This window comes from Labrus mixtus, chromosome 6 (genome assembly GCF_963584025.1).
Source record: "Labrus mixtus chromosome 6, fLabMix1.1, whole genome shotgun sequence".
NCBI lineage: Eukaryota > Metazoa > Chordata > Actinopteri > Labriformes > Labridae > Labrus > Labrus mixtus.
Window position 1 is genome coordinate 21,404,835 of NC_083617.1, and position 25,281 is coordinate 21,430,115.

The window sequence follows — 25,281 nt, forward strand, 5'->3', positions numbered from 1 at the left end:
CGAAATAGATACTTTCATTCAGATTATTTATGCACCTGAGCGTGTAACAATCATCTGAGAAAATGCCTTTAGTTAAGTTCTACCACCTTCTACCATCTGAGCTCTCTATGAAGCAGATGGCAGGTATGTAAAGAGTTAAAGTCTCCTTGGATGCTGGGATTCTGTGAAAGACTAAACTAATTATTGATTAACCAAGAATATTAATCAATAATAAAAGTAATCCAAAGCTGCAGCACTAGATGTAAAAGTGATGCTAGTTGTACATTTGTAGGAAAAATTAACATTGCTCCTTAAAATTTCTCTAATATCAACTTCTAATATCAGACTCACCTGTATACAGCTGGGTAGGGTGGGGCGTACATGTACCTGTCTTCTAGAGCCCCGCCCCCCCAGCAGAGCAGGTAGCTGGCCATGTTGGCTTGGCCCAGCCCACGCTCACACCCGGCCTGGGATGTCAGCTGCTGAGAGCAGCTGCCAATCAACCAACATCCACATTGATAGGAGGCGTCAACCGGAGAGACTGAGTAACATCATCCACATGTTAAACTGATGACATCATAATATAATGACATCATCAGTTTCCAGCTCTCCCTCTGTCTGCCTGATTGATTTCTTTCAGTGGCAGCAGCGTCTCCTTTCTAATCCTCTTGTTTTTAGTCTGGTGCAGTTTTTCCTTCTCGTTTCTCTGTCAGACCCTTTTTCCTCCTAGTCCTTCTCTTTCTGGTCCTCCTCCTCTCTGTTTCTCCCACACTTTAAGACTCTCAACACCGGCTTTTCTCTCAACAACTCCACTGCACAACTTTCTCCGTACTCTGCTCACACTCAGATCTTCTTCTTGCTCCCTCCCCTCTTGTCCATCAGCTGGGATATTTTCCTCCAGTGAGGGGGGAGGAGGTATGTGTTTCCTCCCGTTTGACCCAGGACGCCCCTCCTCCTCTTCCCTCTGTACTCTCCTTCCCCTCTTCCTCTCTTTGTCTCCTCTTACCTTCCTTTTACTCCATCGACCTTCCTGGAAGTTTCTATCTGACACTTTTCAAGCAGCTCAATAAAGTCTCAGTTATATCTCGGCTTACACACGTGAAGATGATTTATTTCTCTGCAGCGAGAACAACAGAGAGACGAGCTTTAGTTTCTACTAATTTGGTTTTCAACACCAGCATGAAAGATGTGGTTATAAAGAAAGAAAGGATGAGGATAAAAGTTTCTTTAAAATTAAATTAAAGCTTCGCTCAATCTAATTTACAACATCAGTATTTTTACTGGGTTGTACCAAAAAAAAAACACAGGAAGTCAGTTTCAATGTCAAATCTTTGAACAGGCTTGAAGACTTTTCAGCAGTTTTTTGTTTTTTTCTATCAACCTATTAAGTAAAGTTATTCTGTCATTAATGGTAGTAGTTATTATAGTAGTAGTAATAGTAGTAGTAGTGGTGGTATTAGAAGTATTAAGATGCTACAAAACATCTTCCCATTTTAATTCCTCAACCAGCAGCAGCATCACTCCCAGCTGGGAGTGAGCAGGTCAGAGTTCAGAGGTCAGAGCCCAGACAGCAGATGGAAAAGATCCACACAGAGAAAAGGAGAAGGAGGAGGGGAGGAGAAGGAGAAAGGGAGGTTTACTGAAAGGATTTGAGCTTGTTTTCAGGGAGTGTCTTGAGTTTTTCTGACATGAGTGGGTAGCCTTTTCCTTCAGTCTCCTCTCTGAAACCCTACTGAATGAATCCATCTGGAATTTCCCTCTATAGGCTGATAAAAGTGTGTGTGTGTGTGTGTGTGTGTGTGTGTGTGTGTGTGTGTGTGTGTGTGTGTGTGTGTGTGTGTGTGTGTGTGTGTGTGTGTGTATTAGGAGGAGGCTCAGTACAATGTGCAGAAGAAGAAGCTGCTGCTGCTATTGATTGTTCCGATCCTGTCTTTCTGAAGCTTGAATTCACGGCTTTTCTTTCAGGAAACTTTCCTTGCAGTTGTTTTCAACTTGAAACAATAAAGTTTGTGTTTGAATTTGAATTCTTGGTGTCCACACCCTGCTCAGGGAGTGGACGGAGGCCAAAGGAAAAAAAGGGAACTCCTCCAGACTGAAACACAGAAACCTCCCAGTGGCAGATTTCATTTCATTCCTTGAATATCTGAATGTGTTTATAAGCTGGGAGAGTTTCTGCTTAAAACACTCATTAAAAGTGTCTCTGTCCCTGGAAAACTTGATATAGCTTCATCTAAAAAACACTGGGAAAAGGTCCTGTTGTAAATTATGCACAAGACTGGCTACAGCTAACACTTTACTGAAGCTAACTATTAGCTTCAACCAGACTGATAAGCTAAAACAAGATCTTTGAAAAGCCTTGGAAAAAGCTGATCCTGGTATGTTTTAGAGGCTAACTCACCAAGTTGGAGTCAGCTCTATGTCTTAAGTGAGGATTCTGAAAATAGCAAAATCCTGATTTGGTTTTACAGATGAAGATGTCCAATGGAATGACTTCCAAACACTCACTCTGTCCTCTTGACACAACTGATTCCCTGACACCATCTTCCACTGACATGCTGCTCGGAAGCCCTTGAAATGAATCCTCTGAATGTCTAAAATAAAACAATAACGACACTCTTTCTCTAATGTGTTACACAAACGTTTCCTGTGGTGATCTGACTGAATAATCAATGTTAAATACAGACTTTACAATGTCCATAATAGCAGAGCAGCAGAGTTTAGCATGACCAAACCATTCATTACACAAAGACTTCAGGCACACAGTCAGTTGTCAGTTCAACGAGACGTTAGCAGAACTGCTCAGTGTCCTGATTTTTTTTTAGCAGGCTGAGACTCCTGCCATGTGGTGGTATGGTTTGGTTAAATTAAAAGAAGCCATGAAGAGCTGCAAGTCAATATGGAAAGGATGTGGAGCCAGAACTTATCAAGAGACATCACAGAACAGATTAAGAAAACCAAAGAAACTTGATGAAATGAAACATTTCCTCCTGAGCCTGGGACCTAGTTTCAATGTTGTGTTGTTTTTAAACTCCATACCACTGACTAGATAGCAGCGTTATCTGTCTGATTCTGTAACACTCTTCATTACAACATCATAATATAAAATGAGGCAGGATGCCCAAAAAAGGCTCAAGGGTTTGGAAGCATAAATAGCTTACAAATTAGAAGTGATGACTCTTTATTGTTGAAAACAAAGGCTACATTTTTGCAGGGTATAGTTTGCAGATTTATATTACGGCATGTCTAAGTGACTGCATCACGAGTTACCGTTTGTTTACTTACAAGCTTAATAAGTATGCTAGCTAGCTGCTAGGAAGCATAGCTAACACAGGAAGACTGAGAAAGATGCGGGCGGAATAAGGATCCCCTTACTTTTAAAAAAAGAACACAACACAGCAAAGCATATGTGAAGCTGATTAGCAGCAAGTTAGCAAGTCAAGTTCACAATTGAATCTGGCACAAAAAAGAAAACAGAAACTGTCCATCTTTAAGGAGTGCACATGAAAAATAAATCACTTTTGGAAGCTGCTTACAATGCCATAAAAGGTTCTGCTGTGACCTGAAGAACCTCTCTGGGATGGTTCTGTGAAGAAAAACTCCAGCTGGTCATGTGACCTAAAGCCTCCCTTCCTGCAACAACACAACTTCTCTGTCTTTTGTCTAAATTTAAACCCTGAAATCTCACGCTCTAGGAAGTTAATCTGGGGTTGCCGTAGTTACTGCATGCTGGCTGGGCACCAGGTTAGATTCTCACCCCAACAGGAAGGATCAGGTATGACAACAACATTACAGACTAGACGAATGAAGATGAGAGTGAGGAGTGAATTGTCTTCTTAATACCCAGTGAATAACATCAGCAGTGCCCGAAATGACTGTTTTTGGTATAAATATTACAAGCAATAAAGTGTAATTAAAAAAGTGAATTTGGTGATACAACTCCACTCTACAAGACCAATCTGGTCTACCGTTTGATCGCTCTGCTTATATTTTGTCAAAATTCTGATGTTATGTGCACTTATCGCTTGCACAAATCATAATCTCAGCAATGTTAAAATCACAAATGATCTCGTCATCCTCACTTTTCTTCACGATTTACATGCTTCCCTTTTGATCATCCGCCACTAGGGCCTTAGCTTCCATTGCTATCCAGACAACACCAGCTGTGTGTGTGTGTGTGTGTGTGTGTGTGTGTGTGTCCAAGCTACACATCGGACACTCTATAATTAAACTCACATGTTGTCGAACAGACTGGCGTTCAGTTGAGTTTAATCCCGAAACACCACAAACGAACTGTATTGTACTCAGATACTTGTGAATTGACTTGTTTCAAAAACAGCACAACCCTTTCGGCCCTCCTTCTGGGGCGTTGGTTTAGCTCAGTCATTAGAGCAGATGACCAAAATACAGAGGCTGTAGGCCTTGGCACATCAGCCTAAGGTTCGACTCCCTGCCTTGATGCAAGCCCCCCTCACTATTTATTCATGTCTCTCTTCAGCTGCCCTATCAGTAAAGACAAAAAGCAAGCATTCATTCTTCTTTCAGAAAGCTAAAGGTTTTTTTGGGGGGTTCCTTAAGTTAAATGCTTTTCCAAGAAAGTGTTATTATGTTAAATGAAATGCAATGCTAAACGTTCTGACGACACACAGTGAAAATAGAATAAATGCCAACATATGCACTGCCTATGTCTATTGCAGCACTTTAAATGTTAAACCCAAATCTTAACCTTCCTTAAATGAACGAAGACCAGATGAAATGTTCTCTCTCTCTTATAAATATACTTACTCTTCAAACCCTCAAACACACCTTGAAGTAGTGAGAAACAGACAAAGCATCCTCACTTCCACAAAATTCATCACAAAGATAGACACACATAGAACCAAGTAAACATAAAAGGTCAGTACATCATGTCTCTCTGGAGCCACCTTGTGCCTGGTGAGTGATACTGCAGTCCTGATACTATGATCTTAGTATTCATCTAAAAAGTCATGTCAGATTTTAAATGTAACTAATAAGAGAACTGAGGTGCTGTGCAGAGCTGACTTTTCTATCTGCTTCTTGACAATTGGGAACTGTATTCAGACAGTTTTATATATGGACTACATAGTCCCGATTTGATGATGACGATGAGGACAACAGCAGCAGCATACTTAAAACTTTGTTCAAGGGATACATCTCCTTATCTATGGATTAAAATAGAAATGTCTCTAACGTCGCCCTTGGAGTGAAAAGCTCCAGAGACTAAACACAACAGTAACCCAACCTGCCATCTGTTTGTGATATTTCTTTTAATGAAACAAAAACTAATGTATGGAAGGATAATAAACCGAATTATTACACTTAACAGTCTTGTGTTATTTTAACAAAGGTTTGCTGAACTACTGAGGATAATTTGAACCAGAATAAAAGTTATCAATGGTTAATTCACTTTTTGTACACGGTACAACTCAGGAGGTCATAATGAGATTTAAGTGACAGATTTATGTTGTTAAATGAAATTGTATAAGGAAATGTAAACTTCAACTGGCTGTCACTTATTTATAAAACGTTTTTATATAATAAGAATATGGTTATACTGAGTTGCACAATATGAAAATAGTTCATTTGAAATGTTATTTTTTTGTCAAAGTTGCCCTATGGGGTTTTCTAACAAGCTAGAAGTGTCACTTCAGTGTCACTCACACTTCTTGTTTTATTTATTTATTTTATTTTCTATTTTTTTATTATAGCAACATCCAACAGACAAACAAAAACACAAGAGATACACGGCACCTCTCAATAAACCCAGGACAAAACTAAACTAAACTAAACAACAAAAAACAAAGCCCTTCCCACCTCCATCAAACCAGTTCCAGCCCCCCCCCCCCCCACAATCTTTATAAATGAAAAAGAGAAAAAAAAAAAAAAAAGAAGGTATTTTGACATCCAAGTTCAATGCTAGCAGACTTTTTATTAACTGCTTTTGCTGGTGTTGTGAATTATTGGTGTATTACTGCCACCTGTGGGTCAGTGGAATATTATGAACCAGTTTGTAATAAAGTGTATCTAGGATATGACATAGAGACTTTAAATGGTAAATGGTAAATGGACTTGAGCTTATATAGCGCTTTTCTAGTCTTCCGACTACTCAAAGCGCTTTTACACCACCTGTCACACCCACCCATTCATACCCTTTCACATACTGATGGTAGTGATCGCTATGTAGTATCATCCATCAGAAGTAACTAATCCCATTCATACACCACCACTGAAGCAGTGGGAGCAATTCAGGGTTAAATGTCTTGCCCAAGGACACATCAGACATGTTGCTCAGCTGGGGATCGAACCCTCAACCTTCCGGTTGAGAGGCGACAACTCTACCAACTGAGCCACAGCCGCCCTTTACTTTACTATTTCATAATCTGTTCAATGAGCATCTGTTATGCGTATCATCACACAAATGTGTTGGCAAAAATAACCACAACATAACCACACAAACAACTATGAACCTTGAGACTCTGGGGTCTCTTGGGCTGGCAGCTCTGAACAGCGATTTTCAGACGAGAATGTCGAAAAAAATGCTTAGAGAAGCAAAAAATTTCCATCACGACTTTGCTGCTTCAATGGACACACACATAAGAACCCCTCCACATAATGATGAAGGACACAAACAGGACAACAGGAACCAGAACCATGGTCTGGATCTGTACCATAAGCTCAGACTAACCTGAGGTTGCTATTGAGTGAGGGGACCGAGCTTGCTTTGCGGAAGCCATCTTTGAGGATGGAGCGGCGCCACGTCTCTTTCTCAGACTTGGATCGAACTGGAGGTCCGGAGTCGTCTTTGGAGCCACCCCGGAGCCCCGGGCCTGAGGCACTTAGAGTGAACGAGGAGCGGGACCTTTCTGAGGGGCCGTACAGTTCTGGATGGGCCAGTGGGGCGAAACTCAGCTCGATGATCTGCTTGGCACTATCACAGATCTGACTCTTTGAAGGGACAGAAAAACAACAGTTTTATCCCCTGCAGTCAGGAAGCAGTGATGTGACTCTACTAGTCAGACATACCTGAATCTCTGGGGTGAGGGTGGGCAAGTCGAAGGTAAAAACAGATGTGGATCCAGATGTCAGGAGGTCCACACTGTCAAGGCTGCTGTACGAAGTGCCTTTGGCTCGATGAGACTCCATGATGCTTTCAAAATGGCGACTAAAGGAGTCTAGGTTGCACTCGGAGGGGCGCCGGGGGCTACCGAGGGAGATTGGAGATTTGAGGCCACCATGGGAGTTGGATGACCCATCCAACGTCCTAATGGGTAAATAAAACAGACTTTAAACTTTCAGACTAATTAAAGACACTTACTCATGGGTGTGCATAACAAAGTGAAGTCCTTAAAATGAGTGTGTGACGTCTTACCCTTTCAGCAGCAGACTGAACACCTCGTCCTCCTCCTTGGTGGCTCTCTGTCTCTGTCTGTCTCCCAGCATCCGGACAGTGGCCCAGCTCACCACCCCTTCCTCCTCCTCCTCTTCTTCCTCTTCCTCCTCCTCCTCCTCCTCCTCCTCCCCTTCCTTTCCACCACCAGTCCCGGGCTTTGGGGAGACTTCTGCAGGGCTGAAGCTGGAGTTTGCCCTGGCACTGCAGTTACTCCCAAAGGTTGAGTCTGCCTCACCCTCGTCAGCTGCCTCAGCTTCCGCCCGCATCACCTGCACATAAATGATCAATTAAAATACAAATATAATTCAGATTAGACAAACCAGATCAAATCGGTTCTGTTGACATCACCTCGTCCAGATCGGTTTCCCTGTAGCACCGCAGTGGCACAGCGTCCAGATCAGTTTCAGAGTATTTAATGGTTTTGCGGATGATTCCCGTCTTGGGTGTGGAGCCACAGGGTTGGGGTGTCACCAGGTCGACTTCGACCTGCTGCACCTGGTGATGGGACAACTGTAGACTCTCTCTGTCCTGCCCCCTCCTCTGGTTTACTGTTTTCAAATGGAGGGAGGAGGGCGGGGTGGGGCTGGGTGAGCTGCTGGTGGAAGGAGTTGTGGCTGGACAGCCTACAGGGAAATCAAAAGCAGGCTGAAATTGTACTTAATGTCTTTAAGATGGAATGTGAAACATTTCCATGTAAAAAAAACAGATTTGGTGAAGTGGTCTGGCCAGATGTGACTCACATCAGGGGAAACTAGGGTTACACAGTGGCATTAATTTATAGGTATAACTTCTTTCCTTTGCTTGATAACATCAATGATATGCTAGGGTCAATTAAAACAGGCTGTACCTCACTTTTATTCTGGATAAAGGCCATACATTTCCACAGCCATCATTTACCCTGCATACAGATATTTAAAACTCTTTTAGTTCACTTGTGTCAAAGAGAACCATTGTTGAAGAAAAAAATGCCAAAAACAAGATGAGCGTAGTAGTGTGTGGTAACAGTGGTGAGTAGACACAAGACTGAAAAAGCTGTTCGGGCTCATGTTAAGCTTTCACTAATTGGCTTAGACAAAGACTGGGAGTTCTTGAAGCTGCTTATTTAATTGACTGAGAGGAGAAACAAAACATTAGTTAGACATATGAGTCCTTTAAACTGTTTGAACGTATATCTTCTGGTAACAAGAGATAAAGCTCAAATATCATAGTCTCCACAAATGATGCTGTTGCCTCATTCCCAGTGTGATCCCAGTGTTTCAACCCTTGTGTAGTGTATTTTGGGGCTCATTTATTTAATTTCTTATAGTATAAAGTATTTTTGTTGAGGCCGTGTGTAATTGATTAGTGTAGTAAAACACAACTTTATAATGTAATTCACTGAGTGTGGTGAAACTGGGTCATTTTATTTGTGAACTGTCTTTGTCTGCCAATATTTCCTGTCGCTCTTCAACGTTGTATCCCATTAAGACAATGCCAAAAGATAATCTTGAAATTTAAAAAATATATTTATTTAAAATATATTGTCTGGAGTGGGACTTTAAGTCATGTTGAGAAAAGAGTCCAGTTACAATGCAGAGTTAAAATAGCTAAATTAATGGATCAAAGTTTGAAACAAAAAGCTTTATTCATAATTAGCTTAATCAAAAATCAGATAGAAACAGACTAAGATATAGAATAACAATTTCAGAATCAGCGATTTGTAATACAAATACTTTTATTTTAAAAAAGTGGCATCAACTCCATCAAGTTGAAGGTCCATAAAAATCAACACATTTGGAACATTTCATGTGGCTGTGGGTGTCATCAGGAAAGAAAAAGGTATATGAAATCCTACTTTCTATAACTGATTGAACCTTCACCACATGTCAGATTAAAACTTAATTTTATGCTTATAATTGCGACTTTGAAGCTTTGGTGTTATAATTCTACTTGTGTAATAATTGCAATATTTTGTTTGATTAAATGTTGTTGGAAATGATAACAGAATTGTAAAAACTACAGGAAAAACAAATTAAAAAACAGTCATCAGCAGCACCTGCAGTACCTTTAATGCAGCGACTCTCCTCAGCTGGTCCTCCAAACAGGAACTCCCACTTGGCTCGGGCAATCTTTTGCGATCGCGATGGAGTTGTTGCTGAGCCACTGTCCGACTGCAAAAGTAGGACAGACACAAAATGTTTCTAAAATATTTCTTAACAAAATATTCTAAACTAAATACATTTTCAAAATTCATAAAAAATGTAGGCAATATCCATCCACTCAAGATTTTTTTCACTCATGTCCATTGAAACCCATTGTTTTTATTGCTTGGAGCTCAATTGTTTGTGTCACACTTAATGTTGGCAAGATTTCTGTGCCACTATGTTGAGCCTTTCCCAGCTTTTCATTGTGTTTCAAAGAATTTTTACTGAAACTGACAGCTTGATGTTGGATCAGGAGATAATAAATGTCGAACAAAGCAACTTTCACTGTTGTCACTACAAAAAATGTGTACAAACAATATGCCGACAGCCAATCAGACTGGCAAGCACCATAGCAGTAGGAACACAAGGTGACAAGATTGTACAATTAGGCCTTTACTGCATTTAGGAAGACACTTCAAAACAGCATCACATTTATTAAAAATGCTAATTTGTTTGAAAATTATAAAATGGTTATATTGGTCAGAGCTTTCAGAGGCAAAGTATTATCTTATCTTATTCAAAAGAGAGAGGTCTCAACTCTTAAATCAGAAAGAAAGTTACATTTTTGGAAAGCTAACAAGATTAACTGTTATATAAAGAAGATAATTACTTAATTTTAATGTTTATTTAGAGAACCCATAAGAAAATATTCAGAGGAACAAACACTTAAATCTTACTGGAGGAGAAGAACTTTGAATATATTTTATATCTTTTGTTGCTGAGGACAGTGTAAAAATGTGTCAGGACATGATGGGAAGATGCATGGTTCAACTTTGCAGACAAACAACCTCACACCGCCCATATACAAATATTTTCAGAGATAAGTGACAAACATGAATGCTTCCTAATACACACACAATTTTATCCAACCAAACCCTTATCCGCCCACCCAGCAGACCTGTATCCCTGAGCCGGTGTCTGCTGTATCGTGGCTTGACTGGCTTGAGGTTTCAGGAGACAAACTGTCAATTCTGTCCAGCTGGAAGCTGTCTCCCATGCTGCCTGTTACTCCACTCGAGCTTTGAGATGATGTCCCAGCCACCCCACTGTGATCCTGAATATCTTCTCTCTGATCCTTAGACATTACTGGCCTCTGGTACCCCTGAACTGAAAATGTTATTTCTTCGTCTCCTCGGTCCTTCCTTTGATACTCTTCTTTGCTTGGATGTTGAACTCCAGCCTTTTTATTTCTGTAGTTTTTTTCACAGTCTTCTCCCCCGTGCTGGGCTGGTCCAGCTTCCCTCCACCCCTGGTGCCTGGAGGTCCAGCTCAAAGGCATTGCGTCTATATTTTGGCTGGACAGAAGTCTTCTAGAGAGTTCAGGGCTGTCCCTAGGTGACCCATAAAATAGGTGATCATACTGCCTTTCTTCCATGCCAGGAGGTTTGCGTTCACCTGTGTACTGTGGGAGCTGGTAGCGGTGCAGGGTTGTCATGTTCCCAGTGGGTGATGAACCCTTTAGCTGCCGTGGATCCAAGATTGGTGATTGAGAGGTGCTTGCGCGGTGTAATCTTGCAGGCAAGGCGGGAGACGATGGTGAAGATATGACTTTTTGGGATAAGAGAGGTGAGATGCGTCCTGGCCTGGTTTGAGGTATTGCTTTGTCGGTTTTATATCCATGGTTCTGGTTGTCAACCTGCTGAGATTCAGAAGAACTTTGCCCATGAAGAGTGACATGTGGTAGAGATTCTCTCAGGAGTGACCCTCCAATCTTAGGACTCTCTGACCTCACTGACTCAGCTTGAGAAGACGTTGGAGAAGGAGTTCGCCTGTCTGAAAAAATGGAGGACAGTTTGGCTGCCTCAACAGCTAACTTACAAGCCACTTCAGCATTTGAGGATGGTGAGAGGCTTTTCCTGTTAGTGCTTGGGCTGACTGCATCACTGGCTCTGCTACTGCAGCGTGACGATTTGTAGTGAGTCTTGTTGGATAAGTTAGAGTTCTCATTAGCACAATACCGAACACTGTCTTTAGCATTATGACTGGTTTTGGTGATGTTAGAACTGTGGCATTTATTAAAACCGTCCCCACTAACTTGGTAGTCCACTCTGGAATGGTTGCTGTTTTGGTATATGTTAGGTGGGATCTCATGCTGGATATCTGTGGGTCGCCCCGCAGGTAAAGGTGGGTGAAATTTGCTCGACAACCTGGGGCTCTCATCCCCCACCCATGGCCTCTGCTTGCTTTGAGGCATGTGATGAGAGCAAAAATGTGAGGTTGGAGTCATTGAGGTGGAAGAATATCCAGTGTGGGCACATAGCTGGTCAGAAGCAGGACTTCTGGGTAGTCCATTCATTAAACTACGGCAGACTCCCCTGTCCATCTCCATGAGCTGGGTCTTGGATGGCAGGGTGAGGGTGCCGCGGGGCAGGATTGGTGACCCTCCCCAGGACCGGCAACGGGGGGTCTGGCAGTGCCGTGACAGGGTCGGGCTGCCATTCTGGGTGCTGTAACCAGAAAACCTCCGCCTGAGCTCTGGGGAGCCAAACTCTTCCAAGGCCCTGTAGGTGGAATCTCTCGCAACTGAATCCATGGTAGACCTCTGAATGTAGGGGGAGCCTTCAGGGAATGGGTAAGGTTGACTGGGGTAAGGACCGCCCTGCCTTGGCTGACCATTGTACCACACTGGGTCACTCATCCTCTTCCGGAGGTGTGGAGGCAGTAACTGACCCTCTAATCTGTTAAGAGGATAGTCAAACTCATTTTGGCACACAGAGGTACGGCGGCTGTGAACATTAGCTTTCTCTATGTAGCCAAAGGTCACCACAGATGTCTTTCCTTCCTCAATTTCCACCCCTGACATCTCAGAGGATCTGCAGTTGCTGAGAGGTGTCGAGGGTAAGGTCAGCCTCTCAGAGTATGTAGAAGAGGGAGAGATGTTCACACTTCTCCGGTGGGGATCTGTGTCAGAGGAATGGGTCCGTCCCAGTGAGTCAAGCTGGCCTGGACCAGTTCGAGGTGCAAGGACCTTGAGTATTTGACCAAACCTGTCATAGAACACATCTTGGCGGTGGACCCGGGTTGGAGACCCTGTAGCATCAGGTTCTCTGAGTTGGAAGCTGACTGAGTGTCTGGAGGAGGACTTTGAGGAGGGTAAGCTGTTGCTTCCAACTCTTGCTTGGTTCTGAAAGACTGAAGAAAGATCTTGACTGGAGTAGAGAGAGCATCTCTGGGAGTGAGGGAGGACGTCCGGGCACTGAAGTGTTTGGCTGCCAGTACCATCATCTCCTCTTACTGGCACCTTGCCTTCCTCCTCAGCTACAGACCTTACTTCGACGTACAGGTGGAGGACCTTACCTGCCTCAGACATGATGTCACCTATATGCCCCTATACTTTTCTGTAGACCTTCAATATTTGAGCAAATGGCCCATTGGCCTCCTAGTTCTCATGAGGGTGAGAATTGGAACCAGATCAAATGTTTTCTTCATGTTCTCTTCATATCTTCATCCTGCAAAAAGCAAATATAGAGACAAAGTTAATATACCAAAGAATCAAATCTTACAAATTGAAACTTAAATTACATTATCCTTAACTCTCTTCATCGACAAATAACAGAAATATCTTCTCAATCTTCAACTTCTTCCTACCAGTCCAGCCAATTATTAATATCTAAGGTTGTTTAAAGGATGTTCCTTTTCTCTTGCATACGATCAGCCATTCAAGCTATGAAACTACAGTACCATGTCATTTAGTGTCCTGAGAAAAAATAATTCCCTGCTATGATAAGAAGCCAAAGATTTACATTTTTCATTTATCAGACACAAATGTTTCAAATGCCACATGTGTATTGTTAAATTAGGGTGATCGTGAGTATATCTGCTCATTAAAATAATTTTAATTTGAAGTTAAACAGAAAATAAGTATCATAAACTTCTAGGGTTGTAGAATCCTTTCAGGTCATTTTAGGTAGCTTCTAATTTAATTTCTGGCAGGGTTAAAAAAAAAAGTTCAAACTTGTCTTGGGGTCCACTAATAAGTTAAATGATCACTGAGGAGATTGTATGGTTCTTCAGAACATTTTGTGGCAATCGTGGAGTTTCTAGCAAGCTTTAAAGGGGTTGTTGTCTCTTTAGAAGATTAGGGGCTTCTTTGTGTGTAGTGATAAGTGAAGAAGTTAAAGCAAACTATTAACAAGTGGTCATAAGAGGATGATATGTTATGTGTTCTAGTGGTAGTTCCATGGGTTATGCGATATTCAACGGGTCCTTAAGTAGGTTCAACTGGACAAAGAGAATGATATGTTAGTCCTATAAAACAGTATATAGTCCTAAGACTTTGTAGTTGTAATTTCTGAGGCATTGGTGGTCCTCTAGCATGTTGTAGGGCTCTTTAAGAGGTTATTGTGGCCTTTGAGAAAGTCCCCATTCCAAAAGGTATTTCCGAGGGCCTTTGGGTCCTTTAATAGGTTTTACAGTGTCATTTGAGGATAATCTGAGAATCTGTTAAGGTGGGTCTGATGGCCAAAATGAAATTATCTTGGTACTTAAAAAATCAAGGAACACTAAAGTTATTCTGCAACACTTTTCATGGCACATTACCTTACCTAACACACAGTTTTTCATTTGTTAGCAGCACAGTGTCCTTATCCTCTTATAAGGTCATATGCCATGGTAATTACAGGTCCATTCATGTCATTGGCCATCCTCCAACATGGTAGCAGGAACATGCTGGCGAGCAGGCGCCAAAGGGCCACATGAGTTTTATTTGTCTATTCATAGATTAGAGAAAGCAGTTTCGAGAGTGAAGCTGAGAACAGCAATCCAAAGAGCTGTCTGGTCTGCAGGTTATACCACTAAAACTGTTAACAACCCACAGTCAACTCTCCTATATGTTGTCTGTATTCCATTTGACAGAAATCTGCAGCTGTCTTCCTCAGTTTTGAATCTCGAGCAATTCATTTGGATCATGCAAAAGTCTGAATGCACATGAAACCACAAGACTGCGGGAAATGTAGGGAACATAAACTCACACACTAACAAATGATGATCAGGATCAAATGAAGAGATCTGATATAATATAGGTAAAATGTAGTAAAATACTATAGCAACCACCTTAAACTGCTTGTTTTGTCTGATCAATATCAAAATCTAATTATTTTAGAGTCATAAGTAAAAAAAATATAATCATGAGTTCCTTAGCTTGAGAATTAAAAAGGGGCAAGATTTGGGAATTTTTGTTTAAAAAAAAAACCCCAATAAAACTATGAATGGACCGTGATCTAATTTTTTATATAGCAATCAAGACGCTCACTGACGCTTTTTCCTGTTTCTGGCATTTTGACTTCTATTAACACTGACTACTTTAATCAATATCCATTTCTCAGCAAACTGTTCTTTAAGTGACATTGACAATAAGTTTCATTATTTTTCACTTCTGTCAAATTCAAACTGCAAAGAAAAGAAAGAGGGAGAGTGGTACAAAGCCAAGCAGCAAAGGTTTCCAGCCCAAATTCAACACATGAATGACTTATCTGTTGTGCCTCCTTACTGCAACAAGTGGCGTTCCGACTTTCAACGACTACTATTCAACTGACTTCAGTTATTGTAAGCAGCTAGTTGAGAGTTTGATTTGAGCTCTTTTGTGTGTTTTTTTTTTTACAACACATGTATCTGTTTATAGTGTTTATACGTGAGATTCTCCTCTTGTCCTCTTAAGAGCTAATTTCAATTTTCAGAAAACCTGTCTTGTTTTGTTTCACTCTTTTACTGTGGAGCACATTGAATGCTCTGTAATTACAAATTATATAAAAAATGCACAACACTGAACCTCAGCTCTCTGATTCGATAAAAATGCCCCAGACACAAATTCAAGGGCAATTTCAAGGGCAGTGCAGAATCTACTGTACTGATGGGGTGTTAGTGTGAGCAGCTGAGTTTGTGCCAGTGTGTGTGTGCATGTGTGTGAGTGTGTGAGTGTGTGTGGGTGTATGTATGTATGTATGTGTGTGTGTGTGTGTGTGTGCGTGCTTGTGTGTGCGTTTGTGTTTAAGCTTATGAAATCTCAGTTTAGTTCAGTCATATAAACAGCTATAAAAAGCAGTTTTCAAATTGTGGTATTATTTGCCAGTAGCATTATCAAATTTCATGCAGCAAAGGGCTGAGGTAAGATTCTAACCCACGGGCGCTGCAATGAGGACTATAGCCCCCGTACATTCAGTGTGGGACATAACTGCTAGCCTTTTCGGCGCCCCCTTTGGGTTTACCTAAAAACATTTAGCTGATTATAAATAACTTGTACTTAATTGAAGGATATAGTTTGTGGTATAATTGTACCAGTATTCACATATATAAAGTTTGTTAACTATTAAATACAATTTCAAGGGACTGAAGGTTTTTCAGGGTTTATCACTCTATACACAAGAATTGATGAGGCCTGTAGTCAGCATTAACATAGAGTCTACCAACAGTCAGAAACACAACACAAGCTGCTGTAAGACAACCTCAGGATTGTATTTCAATCCATTTACAACAAGAACAAGCATCATCTCCACTTCCTCTGAAAGAATCCTCGTCTGCATTCTGACTGTATTGTGGGACATCTTTAGGGCTTCCTGGTTATGGAAAAAATCACGATCGCTATTATTTTTACAGATCGGACCGATGCGATTTAATATCGGTATCGGGTCCTATTTTTACCTAATTTACGTATCGGATATCTGACTGATGGCACAGACCCACGTCACTGATCAAGAAAGATCATTGGGCACTTTAAACATTCTCAGCTCTAACAGTCTCGCTTTGAAGACATTCAGACTGAACAGCAAAGCGCCCTTAAATTTTCAACACCGAAACGTTCAGCCGAGATGGAACAGCTCCTTCTATGTGATTAGAAAGTGCAATTCTTGGTTTAAAATGTTTAATTTGAAAACCTTACAGTTGTTGCTGCTGTTTGTATGTGAAGCCAGCACAAAACAATGCAATTCTGGGTTTAAAACAGCTTTGTGTAGCCTTACACATAATACCAAAGACAACAATGAAACTATTCATTTTGATGAAAAAAATATCGGAATCAGTCTCGTTATTGCAATGGGATCGGAACTGAAAAAAAGTGGATCGGTGCATCTCTAATTATTTGGATTGATACTGAGATCACGATTATTAAACATGATTACTCATTGATTCGACAACATCTGCATCACATGCATTTACTTACATAATTTAACATTATGAACAAGCAAGACATGAAAATAAATAGGATAAAGAAACTATGAATATACAAACATTAATATAATTCACTATGTTTTAAGGTAGTAGTGATGTACTCTTATGGCTATAATATAACAACAAACCTTAAAACATCCAAGGTCAAAAAGAGCGCAACATGGCATGTGGCACAGTCATGGGTTCATCTCAATGATCTTGTTTTCATGATCGTCGGAGGCCAAAACATAATTGAAATTGAGACTTGATAAATTACTCAGCCGTAGACACCATGTTGTCATGTCAAGATATATAATCTGCTTTCATATACGATGAGAATGACCGGTATGTCGTCTGGTGGTTAGCATAACAAGCTGCTGGTTTGTTTTTAGAGAAAGTAACACATTTAGAGCTTCTGTGAGGAGCCATCATTTTGTGTCATTTTGACTCCTGTGGACAAAGTGATGCATTTAATCTCTTTCCTGTTTTTCCATGTGTAGTATTTATAGAAACAATCCTAGCTTCCTTTACTTTTACATCTTAGGTATATTAACTTTCTTATATATACCAGAGAACTTTGCAGTAGATCATGCAAAGAGAGGCTATCCGAGTCTGGATATGTACTGTACATTACTTTGACAGATAGGCTAGCACAAGTTACACATCTAAAGAATTATTATATAGAAAACTCAATCTTCTTGCTTATGGTCTAATTTGCTAATGAGCGATTAGAATTAATTTCAGCGCTGGCAGCACTGCGCCCCCTGTTGGCTGCTTCTTGAACAGTCACTTTGCCTGTCAGTCTGTTAAGCTTGTCCTTCAACACAATCACATTTCATTCTGTTGTGTTCTTGTTCTTCTGGTAACAGAAGTTTCACTACACTCCTACATAGAATGTACTTTGCTATTTCTTTACTATCATTAACCGTTTACGCTGTACACACAAACTTTATGTTTATGTCTATGGCGGAGGAGTCCTCACAGTGGAGCCTGCAACGGAGGAACTCGTCCACGCCTTTGTCTCCTCCAAGCTGGACTACTGCAACGCACTCCTCATCGGGATCCCTAGCAAGAGCCTCCAGAAGCTCCAACATGTCCAGAACAGCGCTGCTAGGGTCCTGATGAGAGTGCGTAAATATGAACACATCACACCCATCCTTCAGACACTACACTGGCTACCTATTTCATTCAGGATTCAATACAAAGTCACCCTTCTCACCTACCAGTGCACCCATGGAAATGCCCCCCTCTATCTCAAAGAACTCCTCACCCCACAATCCTCCACACGAAGCCTCCGCTCTGGAAACACCAACCTCCTCCGTTCCCCCCCAGGACTAAACTCCACACCATGGGTGACCGGGCCTTCTGCTCCTCTGCTCCCAGTCTGTGGAACGTTCTCCCCGAGCAGCTGAGGGCTCCACAGTCTGCTGACGCTTTTAAAAGGGCCCTAAAAACCCACCTTTTTAACAAAGCCTTCTGCTTGAGCTTTTAGTTTCGTTAGTTGCTTAAAAAAATATATATTTATATTTTTTTCTTCCTGTAGCACTTTGAGATTTTTTTGGAAAAATGTAAAGTGCGTTACAAATTAAATGTATTATTATTATTATTATTATTATTATTATTATTATTATTCTGATAGTGGAAGTGTGCAGCCAGACCCCTCTCTCATAATGTCTGATCTGTGTGTTGTACAGAAAGCTACGTTTAAACAGTCATAAGCCTTGTAAATAACAAATGTTGTCTGTTCAGTGATGGGCAAAAACCTGAATATCAGCAAACACAGTCATTTTAATGTAACTGTATGACAATGGAGGTCCATGGTGAGGGAAAAATGTTACAAGAAACAGCTAACCTATACTGTACAGTTACTGTTGTTGTTTTTCAATTATTTTCAATCACTTTTGATAGTTGAAATCATACGCTTATTTAGATCAATTTCATATCAAGAGTTTGATCAGATTGTGACTTTCCCCTCTCTTCTATGAATGTTATTGTACAGAGACTGGGACTGAATCGTTTAAATATGAAAGGGTATCTTTCTACAAAAGGAAAGATTACAACTCACACAGCAGCTTCTAATAAACTTCCTAACAGGAGGATTTAAGGAAAAAGGAAAGTTTGATACCAATGAACTCAATATCAAAATGTGAAAGTGAACAATGACCTCAGTCATACATCTGAAATGAACACACTGAGCAGAATCAAAGGGGGCTTTCCTCTTCACAGTAAACACACAGCAGCTCCTCAAAGCATTGAAACAGTCAGTTTGTGTTTACTGAATTCAGCTGCTCTCCTGCTCAGACATCGGTCCTCATCACCGTCACAGTAACATTGACTTTAATCAGATGACCTTTCATTCAGAGCTGGATCTCATCTTGTGAGCGTAGTTAAACTAATTAGCTATAATTGAAATAAAACTAATGAAGTCACAGGGAAAGGCTGCATCTTTTGTTAAATGTCCCCCTATCTCAATGTAGAACTGCACCCTCCATCCTGCATTTTTGAAACCTCAATGTGTACATTCAGTGTGTAATCTGTAGAACTATTTGTCTTCAAGACGGAAGTTTGTAGATGGCTTGAAGCCCCCACAGTCCAAATGAACTGGATCCACTGTCAGCAGGTAATGTAGTGTTCCTCTGTAAACACTTTGACACAGAAAAAACGTGTCACCACTTTGATCCAGGGCTGCCCGGCTACTGACATAAAGGGTCTTCGAAATCAAAGTTCAAGGTTCTGCATATGTGAAGTAATGTGCACATGTAGAAACGTTTAACTTTCGCTTGCTTTTGCAATGCTAAAGGATCGCTAGCTTGTTCACAAAGCAAAATACAATCTTCAAACTAAAACTGAGTTCAGACAAAGGCTGAGGCAGATTTGAGAGAATGTTCAGTCTGACAATTTATACACGCTGTCAGCACTACATCAAACTCTTGATATGCAACTAATGTTTTCAGAAACTAATCAAAGAAAGTACTCAAATCAAGAACTGAGAGGTATGAACAACTATTCATGCAGTGAATGTTTGTTTTTAGTCATATACTGTATATATTGTTAATATTTTGAATTTGTCTTCAGATTTTAGCCCTGTTCTGTTGAAAATGATTTGACCAGCCAAAAGACCCCAACAAGGAGTCAACATTTAAATGGGAGAGGTCTGAAAAGAGGAAGGAAAACAGAGAATTTGTTTCACAATTTTCACTTTCCTCTTAGTTTTGTCATGCGAGTTATTTAGTATTTTCTTGGAATACTCTGGATTAACAAGGGAAAATGTGCTGTCATTTGAAAGAGTAAGGTCTCGACCTGCTCTTTTTGTAAAGTGCCTGAGATGATACAAATAAAGTTTGATTGATTTCTTTGTTTAAGGTTGTTAACAAAGTTATCAAACCACGTTCACATTAAATAATCTAAATGGAGACAGGTTTGTACTGGTTTGATATTGTCATGAAGCCAACACAGTAGCTGCTTACATTCTATCAGTACTATTCGCAGATCTAACAATCTGCATCACATACAGAGCTCAGTCATGTGTCAGAGCAGACAGAGGGCCTGTTCAAATCACGTTCTGATGAGTTTACCTTTGTGCAACACCAGACTTCATTCACAAATGTAATCACACTTAACTTTGGGGAAGTGTTTTAACTGAACTGTATTTAGTCTTCAGCTACAACAAGCAACAATTATATTCAGAATAATTTGTATGCATTTCATTTATAATGTGTTGATTTATGTTAAGAATAGTGATCTAATTTTTTTTTGAAAAATGTCCAACATAACTTCCCACAGGCCCCTGTAACGTCTCCATGCCAACAGTCTGAATTCCAAACAGATCCACTCTTACATAAAAGAGAGACAAGCATCACATCACCGTTCTCCTGGGATCGTTGTTTAGAGGTTGTGTCATATTTTTTGTAATCTCACCAACAGAATCAATTTCATCTCTTGAATGCATTGTGTCTTATTAGCCTATTTACAAAACTTAAAAATGTAATCTTCATGTTGTGTCAACTGCATCAAAAGTGGCTATCAGAGTTGAGCTATGCAACTTGTTCTGTTAACTGTTACAACCATAGACTGTAAATATACAGTCTTCATGTAGTCATGTTCACAGTGCTGAATTACACAGAGAGCATGACACTGAACTTCTTGAGATCATTTTTAAGGAACAATTGGTTGGGAGGTAAACTACTACAAAATGAGTTTTATAAAGGGGACAGAAACCGAGTAAAACACATATCTAGATGAGGTTTTTCTGTAATAGAGGGTGGCATCACAATGGGTATGTGCACAATACTTAGCTACCAGAATTAAAAGAATGGTTAAAAACCAAAACAGCGAATAATAATAACAATGATAAAGAAAGACCCAAGCAATTAATGAAGCTTCAATTACAATCTTGGCTTCCCACGATCATGAAAACAAGATAATCGAGATTAAACGATTACCGCATGCCGCGTTGCGCAAGATTGTGCAAAGGTTTTCTCATGTGTGTTAAATGTTTCAGTGTTTGTTGTTATATTTGGCCACAAGAGTACATCGCCATCACCAAACAAACATAGTTCATTTATGTTGATCTATTTTTTTTGTAATATATATTCATGTTTCTCTTCACTTAGCCAATTTATTTTCGTGTATTGCTTGTTTTTCAAAGTGTTCAGAATGTTAAAGTATTACGTGTCTTAACCTGCGAGAAATGCATGTGATGCAGATGTTGTAGATTCAATGAGTAATCATGTTTGATCCTAAAATCAGTCAAAATGATCCTGATTATGATTTTTTTCCATAATTGAGCAGCCCTTAATAAAGATACAGATGTGTTTAGGTTTAAAAGGGACTTTCAGTATTTTTAACAAAGTCTGTATTCTTACAGATTTTGTAAATGACTAAAAGAAAAAGTAGACTGCTTCAGCGTGCAGCCATGAAATGACTCTAATGGCTGCATCATTGGTGGCAGATTCACCCTAACAAACAAACTCTGTGTTTTTTTCTTGCAACTGACAGGCTGAGATTGTTTTTTCTGTCTGTCTGACAATATACAGAAAGGATGCCTGCAGGGGACGACCTTTAAGCTAAAAAGTAAGGTGCTTTTTGGAAACTAGTCACATCTGATATGTTGCACTCCTCAAATCTTTACTTTGCATAACACAGGCAATTATTGTATACCACTGCCTGGACCAGTTTCATTGTTCGCGTTACATTGTTGTTGTTGTTGTTGTTGTTGTTGTTTTGTTTTTTAAACTTAAAAAAAGAACACACAAAATCCTAAATTTAAAACCCTTTAACAAGATTAATAACATAAATAATGATAATGCTAATTTTTTGGGTCCACTATGATATTGTCTGATAAGCCTGAAGAATGAATGTTGTTTTTATTTTCATTCTAATAATATTGCCATTTGTTGCATTCACTATTTCCTGAATTGATTTATTCATCTATTAATATATCTTTCAACGTCTTACAATAGAAACAGTGTCCTCTTATGTGTTAAAGATGAAAGCATGCCGCTCAAGTCGAGTGACTTTTATCTGACGCTGAACTCTGCACTCAGTTTACAGTTAACGGCCACGTAACTAACAGACTGAAGTCTGAAGCTGAACATTACGTACAACACAAGAAAAGAAAAATGAACACATTCCCTTAAATACTGTCACTCTGCAGGTGGTGTGTGTGCGCATGGGTGTGTGTGTTTGTGTGTCACACTGATAAGAACAAAGTTAGCCCTACTTTTCCTGGACTCTGCTAATAGGATTCCCCTGATATCCACCTCTCCTCCTCCTCCTCCTCCTCCCTCCCAGCATGCACTGCTCAATCCACCAACACACACACAATCACAGAGACAAACACACACGTACACACACTCTAATGACACCACACGCATATGCAGACACGTGCCGACAAACACACACAAACACAGTAGCTGTAACCTTACCTGTGTGTCCCGGTGTCCTCATTGCTGCAGCAACATCCCCCAAGTTGCCGTGGTAACCTCCTTTTCCTCTCTCTCTCTCTCTCTCTCGTCCCGTCCTCGTATTGCTCTCTGTGTCATAAGAGTAAGCTGGTTTTATCCTCCCTCTACCTCCACTCTCTGTCTCCTAACACTTGTTGTCTGCAGCAGAGCCTGCTCATCGTGGATTTACAGACTCGACTCAGCTTCTCCTCCTCCTCTAACTCCTCCTCTTCCTCCTCCACGGGCTCCTCCTCTTCCTCCTCCTCACCCCTCCTCTTCCTCACCCCCTGTCTTCTCGAGACCAACACCTACACTTCCGAAATGTATCAATCAGCTGATGTCCCCCCCTCTTCTTCAGGGCACCCTGCCTGCCAATCCTATTCTGTGGTGCCTGTAGACCTTTCTTTCTTTGGCCAATGATGTTCAGGTCTGACAGATGGCAGGCAACATATCTTATAAGACACTGGAGTTGGAAGGATTTGAATTAGGCGTGGGGGACTCAGGGTCAGATGACAGGGTCAGACCTGGACAGGACTCCTTAGCTGGTTAAGTGGACAATGCACAGTAGTGCTGTATGATTGAGGGATTAATAAAACAGTAGTAACACATTAACATCTTTGACCACGCCCACAGCAGTGATGTCACAAAAAAACTTTAGTTCAGGTGTTGGTCAGATTTGTCCGTCCAGAGTGCGAGGTTTGTTGAGTAACTGTCACACCAACAGGGCAGGCCGGATTCAATGATTACTTCACTGTCTGTTATAACAGCGGGGCAGTCGAGGGTCTGTCGTTTGTTCAATGTTCAAACACTTTGACAAACCAGTGTCTGAGTTGAGTTCAGTGTCTCGAAATTACAGTGGGACAGCCAATGTGTGTTCAGTTCAGTGTCCCTTCTTACAGCCGGAGAGTTTATTGCTGTGATGAGTTCAGTGTCTGTTATAATAGCAGGATTCTCCAGTGTCAGTGTCCCTACTAACAGCGGGAGAGTGCACTGCTGTGAGAAGTTCGAGGTCTGTAATAACAGCAGGGCGGTCCAGTTGTTTGGTTCATTTGGTGTCCGGTATTAAAATGTGATTTGTCTTTCATTTAAACAGCTCCCAGTGAACTAAATGGCTCTTCTTACCATTGCAGTTTCTTAAACTTGTGTTTTTCCGATGGCGTTTCTTCTTCTCTTGCAGCTGGTGAACAGCTGTCAGGTGAAGTTGATTCTTTTTCCTGATGACGTTTGGTGTTTTCAGGTTCGTCATTCTTGTAGAGTTAGTCAGTTTAGGTTATAGTCCTCCATGATGGCTCCAGTTCAACGTTAATAGAATATCCAAACATGTTTCAGGTAAACCAGATCTTTCTTCAGAGATGTTCACTCCGTTCTTTTTAATGATTGTGAACAAACATGTGAACCCACACAGCCACATCATAAACCGTCACAGAACTGACAATCCCGAGTTAAAAGATCCTTTGGACAAAGATGCGTTACTGTGAGTCTGCAAACTGAACCAGCATTGAATTAAAAACACTCATACATAATAAACAATTAAGATCATATATTTCACATTTGTTTTAGTGATTTTTAAATGTTCTATTCCAATGTTTCTGTTTTCTTTTGTCTTGACGCTTTTGATGTCGTGGGTGAAGCACTTTGAATTGCCTTGTTGCTGAAATGTGCTATATGAATAAACTTGCCCTACCTTGACATCATTATTATTATTCTAGTGACATTTAAACTATCCAATCATAAGACTAAGCTCTACCATCAAGTGTGAACAGGAAACTTTTACACGTTCCCTGGTCAATGTTTTCATCATTCGACCGTCTTTGTTTAAACCTGTAGCGGTTCTCTTAGTTTCAATAATAGATACACTTACTTATGAATATTTTAATTGTTAGTCTTTATTCATATTTCTGATATTTTTACTATTGCAGGACCTTGTGTCTTTTCTTTAAATTTGTCTATTTTAAGCATTATGCTCCAACAATTCTCCATCTAAATTTGAATTAATCATTTCACTTTTTTAATTTTCATTCAGTCTGGTGCATATGAAGCACTCGCTGAATGTAATTTCTTTGTTGTAAAGTACTTTCAGCAGCATTTTTGTTTGAAATGTTGTTCTTTAGAAAGTGTATTTTAAAGTATATTTTATTGTTTTTTGTAAAATACAAAATTCTTGACACAAATAATAAAACTTATTTGATTATAAAGTTGTGAGTGGTCAGTCTATATCAAGAGGACTGAGAACAAACACTTCAGCTAAAATCCCTTTGCCTGATGATGAATGATAAAGATAAACCCCAAAACAAACTCCAAAAAATATGTGTGGTCCATCAAAATAATCTGTAAAACCATAAACCCCTTCTCAAAAGACACCCCCCCCCCCCCCCCCCCCCCCCCCCCCCCCCCCACCACCAACAGCACTCCTCAGTGCAGTGCCAGGACTGTGCAGTAATATTTACCGCCGTACAACAAACATCAATCAGTCTGCATGCTGAAGCAAGCATCCATATGGGCAGTATTTGTTGCATGTGTGTGTGTGTGTGTGTGTGTGTGTGTGTGTGTGTGTGTGTGTGTGTGTGTGTGCACTGCAGTACCTCAGTTACAGGAGGCGGAGCTAGACAGGATGGCTGACGACAGG

At 40.5% G+C, this 25,281-nt stretch overlaps 1 protein-coding gene across 2 annotated transcripts in view; it reads right to left on the minus strand.

The window, feature by feature from the left end:
- psda (pleckstrin and Sec7 domain containing a) overlaps nt 1-25,281 on the minus strand; it is a 59,857-nt gene extending 34,576 nt beyond the window's left edge. Inside the window, exons 1-7 of one of the 2 annotated variants that reach the window (XM_061040432.1) lie at nt 22,638-24,984; nt 10,469-13,019; nt 9,432-9,537; nt 7,736-8,010; nt 7,367-7,656; nt 7,021-7,258; nt 6,683-6,942 (exon numbers count right to left, since the gene is read on the minus strand). In XM_061040432.1, coding sequence (XP_060896415.1) covers nt 6,683-6,942; nt 7,021-7,258; nt 7,367-7,656; nt 7,736-8,010; nt 9,432-9,537; nt 10,469-12,880 — 3,581 coding nt within the window. In that variant the 5' untranslated portion in view covers nt 12,881-13,019; nt 22,638-24,984. Of the gene's footprint in view, nt 1-6,682; nt 6,943-7,020; nt 7,259-7,366; nt 7,657-7,735; nt 8,011-9,431; nt 9,538-10,468; nt 13,020-22,637; nt 24,985-25,237 lie in introns of those variants that run through there. The other variant, XM_061040433.1, reaches the window with a different exon arrangement.